Source organism: Amblyomma maculatum, chromosome 9, assembly GCF_055883805.1.
Source record: "Amblyomma maculatum isolate TAMU_Amacu chromosome 9, ASM5588380v1, whole genome shotgun sequence".
Taxonomy (NCBI): Eukaryota; Metazoa; Arthropoda; class Arachnida; order Ixodida; family Ixodidae; genus Amblyomma; species Amblyomma maculatum.
In genome coordinates this window covers 123,510,881-123,533,587 of record NC_139352.1, presented here as the reverse complement: position 1 = coordinate 123,533,587, position 22,707 = coordinate 123,510,881, and the positions used below count along the sequence as shown (strand labels likewise).

The following is a 22,707-nucleotide window of genomic DNA, read 5'->3' as shown; positions in this document are numbered from 1 at the left end:
ATACGGTCTGACATTTTTTTCTACAGAGAACATTACATCCATACTTGCATGGTAGACTCATTTTCACTGTCAAAATAGCTAAAACATAAACAAGTGATACCATATTTCAAAAATTAGGAACGTCATAGCATAAACAATTTACCAAGGAATACAAAGCAATTAAAACTCGTGCAAATCCATCAAGCGATTGTTTTGCTGCGCTTTCTGCATGCATGACAGGCGGGTCAAAAAGCACTTTTGAGAAAACTGCCAAGTTGCACTGCCACTTTATGTCCATCAAAATGCCTCAGCGCTGGAATCGTGAACACTGCACGCTTCATTCTGGGCTGTTTCCGAGGGCACAGAAAGCGGTTCAATGTGCACCTGAATGATGCGAATCCGGTTAGGCAAGCATTTGCCGTAAACGTGGCAGCACATACTTTCCTCGTATTAGAACTGTATCACAATGTTGCAGCTAGACATCCATTCTCTGGAGCTGGATCGTGTCGGAGCAAAAAGCGTTGATGTCGACCCACCCCTTGGCTCGCCCGATTCATCTGCCGCCGACTACTTCTCTTTCGGGATAGGAGGACTGTGTTTGTGTTGCCCACGCGCATACTTCGTCCTATACTTCTGCACCAAGCATTGCTGGCACACAGACGAAGCCTAATGTAACAAAGGGGGTGGTGAAAAATGCAGAACAGCAGCCGCGGATTCAGAAAGTTCCGAGCAGTTGACAAAATCGTGTGGGAATGAGGTGGGAGCAAACGACACGAGCAATGGAGCACTTTTCAGCAGCTACTCACAAGGCACGCTGAGCAGTATGTGACTGGCACTACCAATCAGCACCTAGCAGTGGTTCAGCAGAGGCCTTCGCATTTTTAACATTTGTGTTTATTTTTTTATCATAGACGCGTGGTACGAATGGGAGGAGTACTGCAGAAACAAGCTTTCCACTGGTACCAAACTTTTCGCAATTGGTGGTGTAGGTGCGGAGTTACTGCCTTTGGAAGTCTGCCATTTTCGCGGACATTTTGGCCAGCTTTTTTGCAATCAGCGGCCACAAAAACAATTTATGGGCTCATTTGGAGGCCGTTTTATTTTTGCGGTGTGGTTGAAAAGGCCTTGTAGAGTCCGGAACTGATCTTTCTAAAATTTGATGATTTGCAAAATTCTCGCGATTTGATCCCCGCGTCCTCCATTAAGACACACTGAGGCAGCACTGCTCCAGCTGGCATTTTTGATGAGGATGGCCTTCCCTATGCTACTCTTTTTGCAGATGGAAGGTATCAGCACAGGAAGAGACTCACTTGTCGTCTGTCTCAATAGTGCACCCACGGCCCTTGCCAACAAGCTTGGGTGTGGGCTCCTCCTTGGCCAGCTTGGTTGGCTTCTTTTTACTGCCGCGTCGGTTCAGCTGCACCACACAAAAGACAGTCACACTATACGGTCCAGCCACATGACTAATAGCTGCAACTCATGGCAAGCCTGATTAGTGCTGACACTAATTACAGTGCTGCCCAAACACAGCCAACAAGGCAGATGTACAAGCAGCTGCCTTCACGACAAGCAAGGAAAAATAGGAGAGCATTGGGCTGCAGCACTAATCAGGCCTGTACCTCTAATGAAGTGCTCAAGTGACAAACGCTCGGTCCCATTAGCTTTCTCGTGTCTGTGTGTGTTTTCGAGTCTTGAACTTACGATGAACTGTCATCAACCAGCCCAACAAAACATTCTTTGAAGTGATCAAAAAAAAAGAATAAGGCTAGACAGGACTCTTCAGGACTCGAAATTCAAAAAAGCTTTTTCAAAATGACATCAGAATCTACAGCATATCTATGAATTCATTCATTCCCATAGTCATTCATTACTCTTCATAAGACACAAGTGAAATGAATAAATTGAACCCATTTTTCTTACTTACTCAACACGCAAATTATTGACTGCTAGTTTGCAAGAGGATATCTTTGCAATCAGCGGCCACAAAAACAATTTATGGGCTCATTTGGGTAATTTATGGGTAATTTTTGTTAAAGCATGCTGCTACGCTGGAAGCAGGTTCCTCGTCCTGTACTTGGCAATTTTTTTTTTCATACGCCATAATTTAAACTGCTCATCAGGGTCCTCCTTACACTGACCTTCAACAAGCTGTAAAATAACGAGTCTTGGCTCTGTAAAAATAGTTCCCACATTAATTATATTCCTTGTACTGTATACTATTTAGCTGCACGTAAATAGTAGCTTTCTTTATTGTTCTTTCAAACAAAGGAGTTAAAATTCCTAACATCTAGATAACTGGCATATCAGAACTGTGACTATGCACATGAAATGAGCACTAAAGAAGAAAAAAAAAAGGGGGGGGGAGGGGGGGGGGGCAATTAGCACAGAATTTAGTATAAAAAATAAAGGAAAAAGGCTACGACTTCGTAATGGAGCTATGGGTTATGCGAGATATATTTTGAATTTTATTTTGTGTGAGTCGTCCACCCTTTTATCCATTGGCACTCAACTAGAGCACGCGGTCGGCCACGGTCATGACACTGGCTTTTAGCACGGTCCGCTTCAAAAGGTGTTCGTAGCTATCGCGCTTGGCAGTAGACTACGCCCGCCCCAAATCGCCTATGGCATAATAAAGCGAACATACTGAAAACGAGGCTTGCACAACCAGACAAGCGCTGGCTCTCTGCCAAGTTTGCCGTGAAGTTCGAATTAACGAGATTTTACTGTATTATGAACAGGCCAAAACTACATTCCCTTAATAATCCACAAAACGTTTGCCCCTAAAACTGTACTCACATACTGGGTATGTTCGATTTTCAGTCCCAGGCTGTCCTGTAGTAATTGCTGACAGGTGTCCAGCGTTCAACGTTCCTTGGCCAACCCAGAAGCTCTGCCGATCAGTACAGCTTCCGGACCGGCGGCCATCTTGGGTTAGACTCCAAGCGCATTCAGAGTATTTTCCGTGTTCTTGCAGATGACATTGTGCGTTAAAAAATGACAAGCTCTGTAGCTGGCCTTTAAGCAGCTGTAAGATTCTTGAATCTCTCCTTTCTTATGTTAAATTCACGCTACACACGGAAGCGTCTAGAGCCTCGAGCATGGATTGTTTCTTTATACTGTCAGAGGTTCTTCACCTGTTTCTTAACCTATTCAATTCAGCACACAGGTCTGAAAGGTGCTGGATCAGCTAACGCTTGTTGTAAATGCTTTTGCAAATGCTTTCGTCTGATTTCGAGTGCAGTGAGGAGCAGCAACGAAGATAAAATCCTGCCAAACCGAGATCTGTAAAATGTTTGGCATGTCCCGCTCCATTTGCAAAAAGCACTGACTGATTCATGCCTTTGCTATTTATTTTCAGTACTGCATGTACGCCAAAAGATAAGTGTGTGTGTGGCGCCTGCACGAGAGAACAGAGTTCCGGTTGGAATCATCTGCTAAAGGGAAATGTTGGAGGGAGCCGGCAAGGTCATGTGACCACCATGCTACTTCCTGTCAGCAAGTAGTCCGGGACTGGAAAATCGGATGTACCCACTGTTTCTGGCTGCCACCCCAGATTTACCACGAGAGCTCCTACATCAGAACTGCTACAATGATTACCAAATGGCACTCCCTCTACAGAGTATGACCTCACCTGGTTGAAAGGTGCTCCTGGCCGCCGGTTGAAAGCCATGGGGCGACGAGCCATCAGACCACGACCCAAGCCGTACCTGCAGGCACAGCCAATGACACTTGCAAGAACCCACAGAAGGTTGCCCTTCCAGTACTGATTTTCTCACCAAAAACAGTGGGAAGGAGCAGTGCAAGCAAGTCGCATGCCTGCTTTTACAATAGATGCAGGAAGGGCAATATGCACACGGCTGAAAATAGTTAAACCTGGATTTGTGAAACCTTCACACAGCAGACTGTCCCCAATATTATGATTCTTCTAAGTTCCCCAACACTGTTTCACTTCAGTGTGTGTATTGTGAACTCCAGATATAAAAGGCGTTGTGGTGATTGATGAAATCTCTGTGGGCTGCTATTGGCTAATGCAGCGTTACTTGAAACTTGATTGGGACGCACGAATGCTTTACAATGTTAAACAAGGTCTAGCGAATATTCAAAGTCAAATATCTGAGCAAATATTGTGGCATTAGATTAACATTTGGAGGCTTCGAAGTGAGTTGCAGTACAGTCGCCGACCGATTATTCAGACCTCACGGGGACCGCCGAAAAATTGAATAAAGAGGAGTCTGAAAAAACAAAATCAGAAAAAAAAAAAAGAAAACTTTATTTCTATGCACTGGCACGCCCTATGCACTTATTCAGGCCTCGCAATTGGCTGAAAAAAATCGTGAATATGCTGCTGGATGCTCCTCCGTTTGCGAGCAATCAGATCGGCTTGAATCTCAGAAAGGGTCGTGCTGTCACTGTAGGCAGCTGCAAGCATCGTCACCGCATTCACAAGGTCCGCGTGCGACGGCAGCGGAACAGGTGGTGCGTCGTCCTCTGACTCAGATTCGTCGTCAGGCGGGACAGCAAAGACCTGACTAATTATCTCGTCATCGTCCAGCTCCGCGCATGTGAGTGCTGCACTGTCGGCATTTGAAAAGTTCTCAAAGGTGACTGCGTCTGGGATCACCCTGCCGCCACTGCGCAAGTCTTGCAGCACATGTTTGCCATCTGTGGGAAGCATGTCGAACGGGAGATCCTGGGCCGCGGCATCCGCTTCACCAACTCCAACAAATCCAGCATGCCGAAAGCAGTTTCGGATTGTGGCTGCAGTCACTGCCTTCCAGGCGTCAGCAAGTGTGCAGATTGCCGACAGCAGAGTTACAGCATACTGCTTGCCGGCGTCAATGCACAGAACCATGCGGCTCAGCAAGCGTGCTCTGTATAGCACCTTCAAATTTTTAATCACACCCAGGTCCATGGGTTGAAGGACGCTCGTTGTGTTTTGTGGCAGGAATTCCAACTGAATGGACTCGAGGTCATCAATATGGCCATGTGCACCGCAATTGTCCACAAAGAGTAACACCTTGCGATTTTGGGCCTTGAATTTCCAGTCAACTAGCGTACATAGGCAGCGAAAAGATGCTGCGTAATCCAAGCTTTCGAGTTGGCTTCATAACACACGCGCAGTGTTTTTACCCCCTTGAAGCACCTCGGGCTCTTTGATTTCCCAATCACAAGAATCGGGAGCTTTTCGTTTCCCGACATGTTGCTGCCAACCATCACTGTGACCCGGTCTTTGCTATGCCTTCCGCCGTGGCGTGGGTCGCCAGACACGGACAGTGTCTTCTTGGGTAACATCTTATAAAAAAGGCCTGTTCCATTCCAATTGAAGACATCATCAGGCGAAAATAGGTCCAAAAGCGACTCCAGTCTGTCGGAGCGGTAATTTGTTACAAAAGTCTGGTCCACGGCACTACTCTCGCCGCACATTTTGAAAGTGAGGTCGTACCTCTTCTTAAAGTTACGAAGCCAGCCATCGCTAAACTTAAAGCCTTCGATGTTCATTCGCAGTGTGAGGGCCTCCGCCTTTTGTTTCAGAAGATCGCCCGACACTGGGATCCTTTTTGCAACTGTCGCACACAGCCACATGTGGAGCGCTTCTTCGAGCTTCGGGTAGCTGCCCTCTCCGAAATTTTTTCTTTCTAGCACTGAACAAGACTTTAATCATTCGTTCAAAACCTTCATTTTGTTTTTAATATAGTCTGACACAGTCTGCTTCGAGATGCAGAACTCCCGGGCAACTTCGCTCTGCAGGCGGCCATTCTGCACTTGATGGATCACGGCGATCTTCTTCGCCATTGTCATCGTTGCGTATTTGCCACGCTTCTTAGCTGAATTCCCTCGGCGCTGACTGTCCCGATGTTGACGCCATTCCCGTGTGCTTCGTTGGTCTCACTGCTAGGCGTACACAACACAATACAATTTTTTCAACGCCATCACTTGAGCGCATGCTCAAGTGATGGCGTTGAAAAAATTTTTGTATATATTGATGTTACGTCCATTAAACTATCAGTTGAAGTTCAGCGTTTGTCCCTTGTCTTTCTCCTTTAGTCCTGTCTTTAATTTTACGCTGCCAAAATATGCACTCTACTTATCAAGACCAACTAGCCCGTCTTTCTACGTTAACAAGTAGAATGAACGCTGCACACTATAACTACACCGCACGCTGTCACAAAGGAGAAAGAAGAGACGACCGGGCCAGCGGCTACTGGATTTGACCTGGATTTGGATGAGCGAGACCGAAACTAGCCATTGTGCCGGAACACACAAAAACGATGATGATGAGCAGACTCCGCTCCTACCGCCACCTCTTGGGGCGGTACGGAGGCTCATTCCAAAACAGAAATGGCGCTTCATGCTTCAGTCAGCGTCGGTAGCTGCTGTCACTCGAGTTGGCTCGAGTAGGGTCCGAAAAATCAAATGAGAGGTTGCGAAGTGTCCGAAATTTCGGTATTTGTTATGCATTGCGGCCTATGGGAAGGGTGACGGTGCCGCGAAGCAGTCCGAATAATCCAGTATGTCTGAATTTTTGGAGTCCTAAAAATCAGTCGGCGACTGTATTGAGGAACTTCCAACCATTTTGAAGGAAGCTCGAGAATTCAGGAAATTAAGCTGTTGGAAGTAGGCATCGTTGGTTTCGCATGTGCTCTGAAATATCGGTGTGACAGCACCACTCTACATGTCAGCAAGCATGCATTGCGCGCAGTAATATATATCGACCACACACATAGGCCTTTGATAGGTGCCCTTCTATGCGTATCGTGATGAACACACAAGCCCCACATGCAAAACCAAACACATTGCAGTCGGAACAGTGTTATTGTGCCCACCAAAGAGAGGGCCCAAAAAATGAAGGCGGCAATGTTAGAAATACAAAAAAACCAACATGACAGAGGCAAGCCTTGGGTTAGCTTGCAGAGTTGTGGTGTTGCCACAAAAGAAATTTGAAGCTGAATATGAAATCTTGTTAATTCAACCGCTGTTTCGAAATTCGGATAATTTGAAATAGTTAAACCTCTTTAAAGTAAAGTCACTCGGACTGACAAGAATCTTTACTATCATCATCAGCCTGACTATACCCACTGCAGGGCGAAGGCCTCTCCCATATTTCTCCACTTAACCCGGTTCTGTGTTAGCTGCATCCACTTGACCCCTGCGAACTTCTTAACCTCATCCGCCCACCTAACTTTCTGCCGCCCCCTGCTACGCTTTCCTTCCCTTGGAATCCAGTTTGTTACCCTAAGCGACCATCGGTTATCCTCTCTTGGTCCTACATGTCCTGCCCATGCCCATTTCTTCTAAATTTCCACTAGAATGTCAATAACTTGAGTTATTTCTTGTTCCCAGTCTACGCGCTTCCTATCTCTTAATGTTAACCCTACCATTTTTCGTTCCATAGCCCTCTGGGTTGTCCTCAACTTAAGTAGAACTCACTTGGTTAGCCTCCACGTTTCAGCCCCATAGGTGAGTACAGGTAAGATGGAACTGTTGTATACTTTCCTCTTGAGCGATACCGGTAAGCTGCTAGTCATATTCTGCGAGTGCTTGCCAAATGCGCTCCATCCCAATCTTATTCTTCTTGTTATTTCCTTTTCATGGTCCGGATTTGCGGTTACTACCTATCCTAAGTAGACATATTCGCCTACTACTTCCAGTACTTCACTACCTAATGTAAACTGCTGTTCCTTCCCGAGGCTGTTGAACATTACCTTAGTCTTCTGCATACTGATTTTCAAGCCTACCTTTCTCCTTTTCCTGTCTAGGTCATCAATCATTATTTGCAGTTCATCCCCCGAGTTGCTTAGCAAGGCAATGTCATCAGAAAATTGCAGATTACTGAAGTATTCTCCATCTACCCTTATCCCTAACTGCTCCCATTCCAAGTCTCTGAATACTTCCTCTAAGCAAGCTGTGAATAGTACTGGGGAGATTGTGTCTCCTTGCCTAACACCTTTCTTTATGGGAATTTTGTTACTTTCTTTATGCACAACTATGGTTGCTGTGCAGCCACTATATATATCTTCCAGCACTTTCACATACGGCTCGTCTACCCCCTGATTTCGCAATGCCTGCATCACCGCCGATGTTTCAACTGAGTCAAATGCTTCTTCGTAATCAATGAATGCTATGTATAAGGGCTGGATATATTCTGAGCATTTTTCTATCACCTGATTGATGGTATGGATATGATCGATAGTAGAGTACCGTTTCCGAAAACCTGCTTGATCTTTTGCTTGACTGCCGTCTAAGGTTGTTCTGATTCTATTAGCGATTACCTTAGTAAATACCTTATATGTAACAGACAGTAGGCTGATTGGTCTGTAATTTTTAAGGTCCTTAGAGTCCCCTTTCTTATGAATGAGGATAATGTTTGCATTCTTCCATGGTTCCGGTACCGTCGATGACACCAGGCACTGCGTATACAGGGTGGCCAGTTTTTCTAGCACGATATCCCCCACAATGGCGATGGTTAAACACATTATAAAGTCAATTTCATTTTTAGTCTCCCCGTTAGGACTTTTGCATGTACATTTCCGGTTCTTCCGTTTGCTGAAGAAGGTATTCATGATTCTTAAGTTATTGCGCTCTGCAAACTGAACTAGTTACTCCCCCCTGCTATTCCTAGAACCAATGCCATAGTCACCTACTGCCTGGTCTCCTGCCTGCTTTTCCCCTACCTTGGCATTGAAGTTGCCCATTAGTACAGTATATTGCGTCTTTACTTTTTGCATTGCCGATTCTACATTTTCGTAGAAGCCATTTTCGTAGAAGCTTTCAACTGCCTGGTCATCATAACTACATGTAGGTGCACAGGCCTGTACAATCTTCAGTTTATACCGCTTATTAAGCTTAATTACGATGCCTGCAACCCTCTCATTAATACTATAGAATTCATCTATATTACCCGCCATATACTTATTGACAAGGAAACCTACTCCTAGTTGTTGCCTCTCTGGTAAGCCTCGATAACACAGTACATGCCCATCCTTCAGTACAGTATATGACTCATTTGGCCTCCTAACCTCACTAAGCCCTATGACATCCCATTTCATACCCTCTAGTTCCTATAACAGCACTGCTAAACTAGCTTCACTAGCTAGAGTTGTAACGTTAAACGTTGCCAGGGTCAGTTTCCAATGGCGGCCTGTCCAGCGGAGCCAGAAGTTCTTAGCACCCCCTGCTGCGGCACAGGTCTGACCGCCGCCGTGGTCAGTTGTTCCGCAGCCGCTGGTGACTGAGGGCCGGGGGTTTTATGGAGCTTATCATAGCAGGTTGCGGCCAATTACTGCACCAGGGTGGCCAATTCCTGTTCTGGTGAGGGAGTGTGTTGCCGGAGGTGTCACCGGCATCAGGTCGCACCCCAAACCTGTTTATGCAATTCCATCGACACACAAAATTTTTTTCTTTTTATTTTAATATTAATTTAATTTTTAATAGTTTCCCGGTAACAATATGGTGGAGAATTGCGTGGCACCGGGACTTGAGCCCCGGTCCTCTTGCATGCGAGGCGGATGTTCTACGGCTACGCCACCGCTGCACCCTACGCCACCGCTGCACCTGACCCTCATATTTTTATTATATGAGGGTCTTTATCAGTTCCTGGAGATGACATGGCCCTGAAGATGCCAACTGATAATTAACTGGCTTCTTACCATATTTACTCGCATAATGCTACTACCCCCCATTGGGTGTCAAAAATTGGATCTTTCCCCCACTCGCAATTCCCCCATGAAATTCTCGTTCGAACTGCCTGAACAATCGGTGATTAGGTTTCTGGACCTCGAAATTCATAAGGGCCTAGAGCCCACGTGTTGGCTTTACAAGACAAAAGGAGAGAAGGCCGGGTGTGGTCGGGTTCGAACCCGACCACGGCGGCTGCGTTTCGATGGAGGCGAAACGAAGTGGCGTCCGTGTGTTGTGCGATGTCAGCGCACGTTAGAGATCCCCAGGTGGTCGAAATTACTCAGTAGCCCTCCACTATGGCTCTCCTTTCTCTCTTTCCATGTTTACTTCCACCCTCATCCCTTCCTTTACGGCGTAGTTCAGGAGTCCACAGAGTAAATGTGACAGATACTGCGCCTTTCCCTTTCTGTGAACCAATTATTATTATTATTATTACGATACAAGAAAGGATTTTCTTTGCAGTTCTGAACAGCGCAAAGCAAATGCACTGTGCCATATACGATACACTACAAGCAGGCCTGTAATCAAGTGAGCAGCACAAAATAGGGCAGACACCGAGAGAAGGCAGGTCGTGCCAACTCACCGTCCTCCCACGGAGGTAACCTGAGGGGGCAAGGGTGGGCCACGTGCCCCACCCCGGTGTGGTCCTGCCGAAGGGCCCCGGGGCCCCTGACCGTAGTTTGCCCCCCAGGAGCCCACCACCACGCCGGCAATCTCCAGCTGGCCACCGCGTGCCAGCAGGGCACCCCGGCGAGGCGGGGGAGGAGGAGGCAGTCCACGGCCAGCGCCCCTTGGGGGTGGGCCCACACCCATGGGACCCACTCTCGGTCCTCCGTGTGGTGGATAACCCGGCATGAAGCGTGGCACGCCAGCCATGGCGGGGAGGGGCGCTCGAGCAAACTCCACCTGCGCATAAGAGCATGTACCCATGGAGCGAGATGGCAGAATGGCAAGACAGGGTGCGTACCTGGAGGCCCTCGAGGATGGCAGCACGCATGCGCTCCACTTTGGCCACCTGGTCGATCTGGCCCCCGCAGACCTCGACGAGGCTCTTGGCCTGAGCCGCCCGCAGGAGCTTCTGGTGGAACAGCTTGCCATCAAAATACAGCCACGGGCAGCACATGAGCCAGGGGACGGGGGCACCACAGGCATCGTTGGCAAACAGTGCATGCTCCACACCCTGCATTGTGTGACAAGGCCCCACCCACGCAAAGAATCCACTGTAGCCTCTGCACTGGATGCAAGTGAGCAGACAACATGCACGATTCCTTGCAGCATAACCGACGAGTGCGCACACGTTTCACTGCTTAGCACAGCTAGGATAGGAGACGTCTCTCTTTTAGGAGCCAGGCCCACAGGACACAGTCCCTCCTCATAACCCCCAAATGGTGATGACTGAAAATGATATCGGCACTCGTTCACATTCTTCATTCCACTTACAGACTGCATTTTTGCCTGATGCTATGATGTACAGAGTGGCACTGCACTTTCCACCCACATACAACAGTTGAAACACGATATAACGAAGTCCTACTTGCAGCCGAAAATTTCGTTACATCGTGAATTTCGTTATGTCGAAGTTCCCCTGTTTCAGCTGTCAAAATAAAGTATATAACTGGTTCGTGGAGCATTGCTAGTTGATGGGAACTTGTAAAACACTTATATTGAGGAAATACGCAAGAAAATCTAGTAATAGTAGCGCTAACAAGGGCACTGGATGTTTTTTTCTATATCAGGAGCATAATGAGTGATAGCAAACACCGCGAGGGCATCATTTTTCTCCGTGTGCGCATAGCAAAGAATGAGCGCAGCGCCTAGTACTTAAAGCCACCACAAGATGTCGCCACTGGTTTCATCATCATCATTAAACATTTGCAGGCGGGGACGCATCAATGGGGAAAAAATAAAGAAAAATATGTCCGCATCGCTCAAGCCGGCGCGGCTACCTTGGGCGTGGCTCGTTCTTGCTGATGGTGGGATTGTGGCGAACGCTTATGTGACGGTGAAGTGAACGGTTTCTATCAGTGCTTAATTAGGCCGCTTTTCTTGCTCTGCACTTTATTTTATTCGCTGTATGCGACCAGAGCACATTATTATTTTTCTTTCGCCGCTCGCCCGTTTTAACGGTACGGTCACATTAGCTCTACAGTGTAATCCACTTATAACGATACCATATATAACGATATATCGGTTATAACGATCAAATAATTTAGATTTATCAATTTTCCCATTGCCCCTATGTAAAAATAAACCACATATAACGATACGATTATCGGCGATATATCGGATACAACGATAGAATTTTGACCGCCTGGAAAATATTTACTAGCAAATTTCGTATAAATATTTGCGAAAAATAAAATGATTTGATTAGAATGACGCGAAAAGTGCCGCAAATAGACCGTTGTGGAGAAATCCGCAAGGAGGCGATGCGTACGGCCTTTGGAAGCGAGCGCCATCATCATCGCAATCGCTGAAGAGAGAAGGTGGGGAGAAGGGGAGCGCGTCCTTGGCCGTTGTACGTGGAAGATGGCGCCGACTAAGCGGAAGGCAATCTCTCTCGAGGTGAAGCACCAAATTCACCAGGATTTTCGGCGGGGCTTCAAGGTGGGAAGCCTCACTAAAAAGTATGGGCTTTCGCAGTCGACGGTTTCAACCATAATCAAGGCTGCAGATGTCCTCGAGAAAGCCGGCTCCAGCGGCCACGACGACCAGCGAAAGAGGGTTAGAGACCCTTTGTACAGTGATGTGGAAGAGTCTCTCTACCAGTGGTTTCTGAACGCTCGCAACCAGAATGTTCCCATCACAGGACCGATTCTTTGTGCAAAGGCGAAGAAATTCGCTTTTCTTCTGGGACGAGAAAACTTCGAGCCCGGCGGAGGATGGATCCAAAGATTCAAAGATCGCCACGGCATTGTTTATAAAAACGTGGTCGGGGAGGCTGCCTCGCTGGACGTGTCGGCGAAAGACGAGTGGCTGGCGACGAAACTGCCCGAGCTGTTGGAGCGCTATGAACAGAAGGACATTTTCAATGGGGACGAGACAGCGCTTTTCTACGAAATGCTGCCTTCAAGGACGCACGCTCTCAAAGGAGATCCGTGCAGCGGTGGGAAGCACAGCAAGGTCAGAGTGACTGTGTTTTTGTGCGCCAGCATGGACGGTAGCGAGCGTCTGAAGCCTTTTGTGATTGGGAAATCGAAGAGGCCCCACTGCTTCAGGAACCAACACATTCCGGTCCGCTATCGGAATAACAAGAAAGCGTGGATGACTCGCGACCTGTTTCAGGAATGGCTGCTTGAATTTGACGGCCTAATGGAGCAAAAGAAGAGGAAAGTGGTTCTAGTCCTCGACAATTGCACAGCACACAGCGTCAGCGTGAAGCTGACGTCTGTCGAGTTGCTCTTCCTGCCCCCGAACACCACGGCAGGTCTGCAGCCCATGGACGCAGGCGTAATTGCCAATTTCAAGGCCCTCTATAGGCGTCGTATGCTCGAATGGCTGATCTTAAAAATAGACCGTTTGGGATCGCCAGAGGATGCTTCCGGGCCTGCTCACCTGAAGGTGAGCTTGATCGAAGCGGTGCGGTTTGTGTATGGTGCGTGGTACGAAGTGAAGCAGTCCACAATCCAGAACTGCTTTAGAAAAGCAGGCTTCGTGCGCCACGACTGTGCGGTCTCAGAAGGGACAGATACAGATGACTTGCTTCCCGAAACTGCCGATGTGTGTGCACTATGGGATCATGTTGCATCTTCCGACAATGCCGGCGGAGCGCTCTTGGACGACTTTTTAAACGCTGACAGCGCTGCTGCTTCGTGTGAGGAATTTACCGATGAGGCCATTGCCGAGGAGCAGCGACAAAAAGCGGCATCGAGCGATGGTGAAAATAGTGACGACGATGACGGCACCATGGACAACGATGGCAGTGACACCACCACGCCAGCTCCATTGTCGTCACGAAGTGCCGTACAGTCCATCCAGTCGCTGATAGGCTTCATCCATGCTACAGGACTTCCGCACACGTACGCGCAACAACTGGAGACTATGCAGACTGAAATTATCAAGCGTCAGCTGCCGCTCAAGCAAGCGCGCATTTCAGACTTCTTTAAGCGAGATTAAGTTATTTATTCCCTTTATATATAGTACAGCAATAAAGTGTTGAGTGTTCTTTAGTGACTAGCTTTGTTTTATCCGATTGAATCGTCGCTGGCAAGTAGGTAAGTCTGAATGCACGGGTATGTGCGCTCTCTTGCTTTTTTTTTTTTTCTTTACTTTTTTTTTGCCGGTCCAGATATAACGATAATCGGTTATAACGATCGGATTTTCCCGTTTTCTCAATATCGTTATAAGTGGATTGCACTGTATCAGTTTGTCAACACTGGACGTTTTTTTTTCTACGAAGACATCGCACGCAAAAAAAAAAAAAAAAGATGGATGCTGCAAGAAAAATCGGTTTACTAACTCAATGGTCGCGTTATTCATGGAGTTATGAGACTGTTTCATGAATGCAAAAAATGTTTATTGGAACTTTGTGGAGTACGTGCAGTCGATCCAGTTCATGTGGTAGCAAAGAACTCCGTCAACGTCAACTGACGCTTTTAATTAAGCGTCGGCGGTATAAGGCGCTCGTATGTAGACAGGGCTACCAAGGCCTGCTCATGTGAATGCGCGCCCGCGTGCGCACGCAGAACATCCAGCGCATCCATGACTTGCGTCGGAGTAGGCGCGCTGCTCGCCACATGGGCGTCTTGGTCAGAGTCGTCATCCTCCATTCCCGTGTCGGTGACACTCTGAATTATACAGCATCATCCAGCTCTTCGGTTGTAAGAGCACAAGCGCCGCTGAAAACAGTCTTCAAAAGTAACGTCGCTGGGAGCACCACCCTGATTGCAGAGCAGCTGCCACGAGTCATCGATGTCTGTGCTGGATGTGGATAGCATGCTTTCGTGGTCGTCGTCATTAGCTTCGCAACCCAGTTCTTGGTTTGAGTGCATGCTAACCTTGAAGCCCGCCTTTTTGAAGCAGTTCGCTATAATCTCGCTGCTCGTCGACTCCCATGACCGCGATAGCATCTCCAAGGCCATGAATATGTCGATTTTGGTCTCTCTTTTGAGCTCAATGTTCAGAAGCAGCCTTTCAATCACCCGCTTGCGGTACGAACACTTCACGCTGTTAATAATACCCTGGTCCAGTGTTTGTATCAGGGAGGTGCAATTTGCGGGAAAATATTCGAGCTCGACGTTGGTGAGTGCAGTCTTGAACATGATGCGCGGAGCAATTGTCCACAAGTAGGCAGATGCTTCTTTCCTGCTTGCACATTTCAGCATCCAAGTCCTTCAGCCATTTTGTGAACAAATCCCGCGTCATCCACGTCTTCGTGTTTGACGTGTACTTCACCGGCATCGTTTTCTTGCCGCTAAAGCAGCGCAGCTTCTCACTTGTTCCAATTACGAATGGCACGCGTTTATCGCTGCCATTCATGTTGGCACAGAAAAGAACAGTTAAACGCTGCTTACTGTGCTTGCCACCATGGCATTTTTCATTTCGCAGCGCCAATGCTTTCTTTGGCAACAGCCAAAAGAAAAATGCTGTCTCGTCGGCATTGTAAATGTCGGCGACTTCGAAACGTGCCAAAATGCCCAGGACACGATCACGCAGCCAGTCAGATGCTCCAATCTCGTTTGCCTTGGCCGACTCACCGCTGGCCCCCTTTCCAACAATGTTGTGCCTCTCCTTAAATCGTTGGAGCCACCCGCTGTTGGCTTTGAAGTCGTCGCACCCAAGAATGCAAGTGAAGTTCAGGGCCTTCTGTTGTAGAATGGCCCCGTTCAACAGCATGTTTTTGGCACGCATATCCAAGAACCACAGGAAGAGGGCCTTTTCTACGTCGACGTAGCTTGCCTCCTTTAATCTTTTCCGCTGCAGGCCCGAGCCACCTGCACTAACGGCAGTCATAATGCTGTCTTTAAATTTAAGAATCGTAGACAGTGAACTCTGCGAAAGTCCATACCTTTCGGCAACAGTCTTCTTCTTTTCGCCGTTCATTACTTCAGTGATGATCTTGGCTTTCATGTCCATAGACAAAACTTTTCTCTTGCGAGGAGCACTCATCTTGGACACAAAACTCACTGCACGATGAACGGAGCCAAGTCGAGGAAACGCTGCTGCTGTTTGTAGGCCTCAGTCGAGCTCAACGTGACGCTCTTTGTCAGCCTCCTCAGGCCTCACGTACGCATATTTCCGGTTTGCGTTTTCACGTTCAGAGTCTCCGACTGGCCAGTGGCGTCATGGCGTCACGCGTCTTGAAACTTCCGTGCCGTGGGTTTTGTATACGTACAACAAATGATGCGGCTGTACGTTCTCGCAGATTCCCAGACTGCCGGCAAAATTGGCGCGTAAAAAGGCAAATACAAAATGCGTTTTGTCTCGGCTAAATTTTATCTCTCATTCGATTATGAAAGTCGCTCCTGGCACATGCATGTGATGCGCAAGGACTTCGTTACATCGAAAGCGCGGTACAAAATTACTTCGTTAAATCACGAAAAAAAAATACATGGTTTTCAATGGGGAAGTGATTGGGAAATGAAAAAAAATACGTTACATCACGAATTTTGCTACATTGAGGTTCGTTACATCGAGGTTCGACTGTAACACCATTAAGTTTTATGCAAGGCATAATACCCCTCTAGCTGTGCCATGCCTGCACCATCTATAATTCACAATTAGACAGCAAACTACCGTATTTACTCGCATAATGATCGCACTCGCGTAATGATCGCACTCCTGAATTTTGAGGTCAAAATTCCATTTTTTAAATTCCCCGCGTAATGATCGCACCCCGAACATGGAGCCGCCTGGTGGTTGATCTGCAGTCATCCCGCAGCGAATGCATTCCGACGAGTTCCCAACCTAGTCTAGTAACGTTGGAGTTCCCATGATTCCACGCTTTGCGGCGTTCGCCATTTTGCAATTCCGCAGCGTCGTAGCATGCTTTTTGTTTTGTGTTTTTGTGCGAGTTTACGCCATTTCACCATGGGGCGGTATGCCAGTTACACTGCCGCGTTCAAGCTCAAGGCTGTCGACTATGCACTGGAACATGGCAACCGCGCTGCTGGTAGGCATTTCGGCGTGGACGAAATCATCATCATCATCATCATCATCAGCCTGATTATACCCACTGCAGGGCGAAGGCCTCTCCCATATTTCTCCACTTAACCCGGCTCTGTGCTAGCTGCACCCACTTGACCCCTGCGAACTTCTTAATCTCATCCGCCCACCTAACTTTCTGCCTCCCCCTGCTAAATGAGGATACAGTTGAATCCCGCCACAACGAAATTTCCGCGACAACGAATAATTTTTTATTCCTCGCGAGTATCCTATAAGAATTAATGGCCTAAATTTCTCTGCACAACGAACCATTTTTGCAGAGCGTTTCCGCTTCAACGAAATTTTCGCGTTCAAAATCGAAACCGAAACTAGTTTTATTGGCGAGAAGTCCAAGTCAAATCCAAAGCCACATTAAGCATGAAATCACGTGATTGCAGTTCCGCCATTTTGGCTTTGTGTCGTGGTCGCGTTGTTCACTCGCTGCCTTTCTCTTCGACAACGACGAGTTTTCATCCGCAGGACACGATGGCAACGCAAGTGAAAAAACGCAAAACTCTTTCCCTTGAGCAAAAAGCTCAAATAATCGCCCAAGCAGAAAGCGGAAGGAAGAAAGCGGCAATTGCTGAAGACTTCGGAATTCCTGCAAGTTCGCTGTCAACGATTCTAGGCAATAAGGACAGCGTGAGAATGGCACTTGCTTCAGGCACATCCTCGAAGCACAAAAAGGTGACGCGGCCCCTCCATGAAGAGTTGGACAAAGCAGTGCATGCGTGGTTTGTGGAAGCACGAGCCAGCAACGTCCCCCTGTCCGGAAGCATCGTCCAGCAGAAAGCCTTGAACTATGCATGCCTACTTGGCATTGATGATTTTAAAGCCAGCATTGGCTGGCTAAACCGTTTCAAGGCCCGCCATAACATCGTTGGAAAAGTGTTGTGCGGCGAGTCAATGTCAGCAGACGTGGACGGAGCAGCTGCTTGGAAGGCGAGTAACATGGCCGGAATTTTAAGCAACTTCGCGCCTGCAGACATTTACAACGCCGACGAGACCGGGCTATTCTACGAGATGTTGCCGGCTAGGACGCTCGACTTCAAGGGGCAGCGCTGTCACGGCGGCAAACACAGCAAAAAACGCATCACAGTGCTGCTTTGCACAAACATGGATGGCTCGGACAAGCGTCCGCCGTTAGTCATAGGCAAAAGTGCCAAGCCGCGCTGTTTTAAGGGAACTCGTAGCCTACCTGTGCAGTACAAGGCGAACAACAAGTCATGGATGACCCGCGCTATTTTCACCGAGTGGATGATGGCATTCGACCGCGACATGAAGCGGCAGGGCCGTAAAGTTTGCTTGCTTTTGGACAATTGCTCAGCGCATCACTCCGACGAAGTCAAGCTCACTAACACGGAGCTGAGGTTTTTCCCTCCCAATTGCACGTCTGTCTTACAGCCTCTCGATCAGGGCGTGATTCTTAGCCTGAAGCGCGCTTACCGCGGGAGGTTAATTCAGCGGCTGCTTTTTAACACTGAAACCGGCCGAGACACGAAGGTGGACTTGTACGTGGCACTGCAGATTATGTCTGCTGCCTGGAGCACACTGGGGCGCTCAGTAATTGTGAACTGTTTCAGGCACGCCGGATTTGCCGAAGGTCGACCCGTACACTCTGCTGGCCTAACACCAGGCGTTACAGACGACGACGAAGAGGCGTCACCGGCTCCGGGGATCGCGGCCGCCTGGAAAACGCTGGGAGAAATAGGAACCGTGCCGCCTAATCTCGAGCTCGACGAATACATCGGCGCTGACGCTTGTGTTGTTGTTCACGAAGATGTGAGTGATGAGCAGATCATAAAAGCTGCCCGGAATGATAAGGACTCTTCCGATGAAGAAGACGACGACGTACAGGAAGCGCCGGCTGCGGCAACCGCCGTACAGGTGATGGACGGTTTTGATGTCATCAGGAATTTCGTTGCTGTCCGAGACGACGATGTTGCAATGGGTTTGCTGACCGAGTGCGAAAATCGCATGACGGCGTTGCTCGCCGTGAAGCGTAAGCAAACCAAGCTTACAGATTTTTGGCATTAAACGCCTTTGCTGCTGCTTGGGCAATTCTTTCTGCGTTTCACGTCAAATTTTTGCGATAACGAAGTTCCGCGAGAACGAATTTTTTTTCGTGCACCGTGAATTTCGTTATAGCAGGATTCAACTGTATGCTATTGGAAGAAGCAGCGCGAGAAGCTGATGGCTACGAACAAGACACGGCGGGCTTTCCGTGGACCCAAAACGGGCAAGTTCCCTCGTGTTGAGGAGGCGGTCCTAGAATACGCGAGGGACCTGCGCAAGGATGGTTGTGCAGTGTCATTAGAAATGATACAGACGCAGGCGCGCACAACTGCCAGGAAGCTGGGAATCGCCGAAAAGGATTTCCGCGCTAGCTCCAGTTGGACGACTCGCTTTATGCGACGGAATGGACTTTCCCTGAGGCGGCGGACGTCGTCGTGCCAGCGGCTCCCAGCCGCGTATGAAAGCAAAGTGATAGACTTCCATCACTTTGTCACTAGGCTTTGCGAAAAATGCGGTTACCTCATGTTGCAAATTAGAAACGCCAATCAAACTCCACTGACGTTCGACATGCCCCGGAATACAACTGTGAACGAGAAGGGTGCTCGGAGCGTCCTCGTGAAGACGTCTGGCGCAGAAAAACGGCGATGCACAGTCATGCTTGCTGTGACGGCCGACGGGCGGAAGCTGCCACCATACGTGACCTTCAAACGGAAGACTATTCCGAAGGGAAACTTTCCCCGCGGCATCCATATACGTGCACAGATGAAAGGGTGGATGACTGCAGACCTGATGGTCGACTGGATCAAGACTGTTTGGGGAAGAAGACCAGGAGCATTTCTGCTTCCCTCGCTTCTGGTTTTGGACAGTTTTAGGGGTCACCTTGTGGACAGCGTGCGTGCCAAGCTGAAAGAGCTGCGCACGGACATTGCAGTCATTCCTGGCGGCCTGACTTCGCTGCTGCAGCCTCTCGACGTGTCTTTGAACAAACCGTTCAAGGACAACGTTCGACGACTTTATGCTGAGTGGATGGCGATGGGCCAGCATGATTTGACGCCGAGTGGAAAGATTAGAAGGCCATTCGTGGAGATGCTGTGCTCGTGGATCACACAAGCGTGGAGCAGTATCCCCGACGAGGTAGTGGCTAAGAGTTTTAAGAAGACAGGCATATCTAATGCTTTGGATGGAACGGAAGATGACTTCCTGTGGGATTGTGAGGATGCTCCCAGCGACGACACTGCCGTTTCCGATGAGTCGTGCAGCAGTGAAAGCGAGGATGGCGAGGATTCAGACTTTGATTAGAGTACTGACGAAAAAAAATAAATGGGCATTGTGCACTCCATGTGATGCTTAATGTGCGTGTTTATTGCGAAGGTAAGCCTTACTCAGCTTTTATTTTTGGTTGTAATCGAGATATATGTTCTAAGACGTCTGGCCTGCAACTTGTTTGCGTTTTCGGTGCTAAAAAATTTTTTGTAGAAAATTTACCCCGCGTAATGATCACACCCCGAAATTTGCGACAGTATTTAAAAACAAAAAGTGCGATCATTATGCGAGTAAATACGGTATACTCCGTTTCACAAGCTGTTTGCAGCACTACGAAAGCTGCGAGAAATGAGGGTGGTGCGCACTGCATGACTGTGCTCTTTTGTGCCCTCACGTAGGAACACAGTCATGCAATGCGTGCTATCCGTATTGGCCCAGATCGTTCTTAGCTTTCGTAGTGCCGCAAACAGCTTGTTGCAGCACCATTTCACACCTTGGCAACGTTGGACAGGAAAGCCCCCAGCGCTGCAAGGCAGCCAATTGCCACAAAACAGCACATTCCCACAGGACAATGATCTTCCACCCACCTGCAGGAAAAGGGAGGCCAGCTGTGCCCCCCGCACAGCCACCAGGGGCAGCTGCATGGCCTGTGTGCTTTGCGCATCCATCAGCTGCGGGGACACTGCCTGGGCCAGAAAGGCATCCAGCTCCTGCCGACGAAGCACAGGGGCACCACCCTGGAAGAAGAAGGCCACCCAGTCAGCCTCCCAAACAACACACACACACAGCCACACTTCCAAACACTCTGCTCTGCAGTGAAAGCATGTTCAAATTGTACCAGTAAAACCTCCTTACAAGAGACTTAAGGGACACGACCTTGTAAGCAAGGTCTCTTGTAACCAAAAATTCTAAAATCACTGTGTTGATCAGTTTACTGCACATCAGTATATAAATGCATTCACATGCATTAATAGGAAATTGTTCAGGAAAGCTTAAAGAAGTTATCCATACTAGTATGTATTTTTGTGAGTGCAGAGTGTATTCCTTTCCAAATTCTGGAGGTAAAGCACTTCACTTTGCAAGCCTTCCTGTTGCTCTAATACCTTTGAGGCACTCTTACATGCTCGCCAACCTCAGATGCTTACAGGCTCGTCACCCTGATGAGTGATCAAATTTTAACAGTGAGGAGTTAAAAATGCTGGATGTATTCATGCATTTTGATTTGCTTCAAAGGTAACAGTAATGCGATGCCATTTTAACTTTCCAATCACGGGAAGCACTCCTCAGTTCCTGACATACACAACACAAAGGACACTGACATGCAACAGAATTTAGCTAAGGGAATCTGAAGTGCATCATGTACGAGTTGGTACGCTTCAGCTGCATTGCATGAGCACACCTGGGTTTTGTCTCTTCTAAATAGTGAAGAACTTACTCCACGGACCTGAAAAAGTTGTCCTTAGTAACAGAGTGTCTCTTGTAACCATGTCCCTTGTATGCAATGTTGTTAACATGGCAGACATAAAAAAAACCAACCAAACCATTTTCAAATGTCTCTTATAGCTGAGTGTCTCTTGTAACAGTGTCTCTTGTAACGAGATTTAACTAATTGGCCCGGCCAAGCCCTATACAAGTCGATGAATGAAACACATCAATTCAAACAAGAGCCAGTTTACCACAGATAATCGTTACCATACACCTTCGTGCCTGGAAACACGCAAACAGCAAAGAAACACTCTCGCAACGGGTGGCCAGTAACAATGCTCAGTTGCTCCAAAATTGGAGGAGATGAAGCTGGGTAAACAACGAAGGAATTGCTGAAACCAAACCTGTGCCATGACCAGCGCGACAGTCAGAGAAGCCAATTTACACTTGCCGAGGTTCTAGAACCGCTTTGGCAAAAATGCGGCTGTCACGAACGGTTGCATCGGTTGAAAAACGACAGTGGCAGCTTTTCCAGCCATGCAGCCACAACCGGTGATCAGTGGTGCAGATGGAGTGAACGAAACTGACATCATCTACACGGATGCTTCACACAATTCGGACATTCCTCACATCTGCACTGCTGCGTTCACGGACATTCGCCGCTCAACGTTCAATGCCGCCTCCATCCACTGCACTAGCATCGCTGAGGCCAAATGCTTGGCCATTACACTCGCTATTGCACACATCAGTCAGTCGCAGACTCAGCACACCACAATATGCACAGACTCCCAAACAGCATACAGATATCTCCTGCGAGGAACTCTTCCCACACTCATAGCTAAAACATTATCTACTCTACCTACCCCTCCTGATCCCATCACCATCACATGGGTGATGGTGATGGGCACGAGGACATCCTCGGAAATGAGCGCGCTCATACGTTTGCCCGAGAACTAAGCTTCCCGGCGCCGGTGGATGGCCTCCCCAAACCTTCATTATACACCCCGATCGAACCTCTTGACTGCACTACAATTGTTCACTACAATCTTTGAATCTTTGTCGTGCCACGTACACGCCACCACATCACACGCTTTCTCACATTGACAGCACATACTGGCGACAACTCCAGACACATTCGTTCCCATCTCCTCAATTTGACCACATCTTTTACCCCACGGACTTCCCACCATACTGCATCACATG

The 22,707-nt window shown here is 48.1% G+C and overlaps 1 protein-coding gene across 4 annotated transcripts in view; it reads right to left on the bottom strand.

Annotated features, from left to right (window-relative positions):
* LOC146180308 (constitutive coactivator of PPAR-gamma-like protein 1 homolog) overlaps window positions 1-22,707 on the bottom strand; it is a 97,648-nt gene that overhangs the window by 5,560 nt on the left and 69,381 nt on the right. For all 4 annotated transcript variants that reach the window (XM_084579533.1, XM_084579532.1, XM_084579536.1 and 1 more), the window contains 5 exons: window positions 20,667-20,816; window positions 10,625-10,837; window positions 10,241-10,563; window positions 3,611-3,686; window positions 1,290-1,396 (listed from right to left, as the gene is read on the bottom strand). In XM_084579533.1, the coding sequence (XP_084435659.1) occupies window positions 1,290-1,396; window positions 3,611-3,686; window positions 10,241-10,563; window positions 10,625-10,837; window positions 20,667-20,816 (869 nt within the window). The remainder of the gene's footprint in view (window positions 1-1,289; window positions 1,397-3,610; window positions 3,687-10,240; window positions 10,564-10,624; window positions 10,838-20,666; window positions 20,817-22,707) is intronic.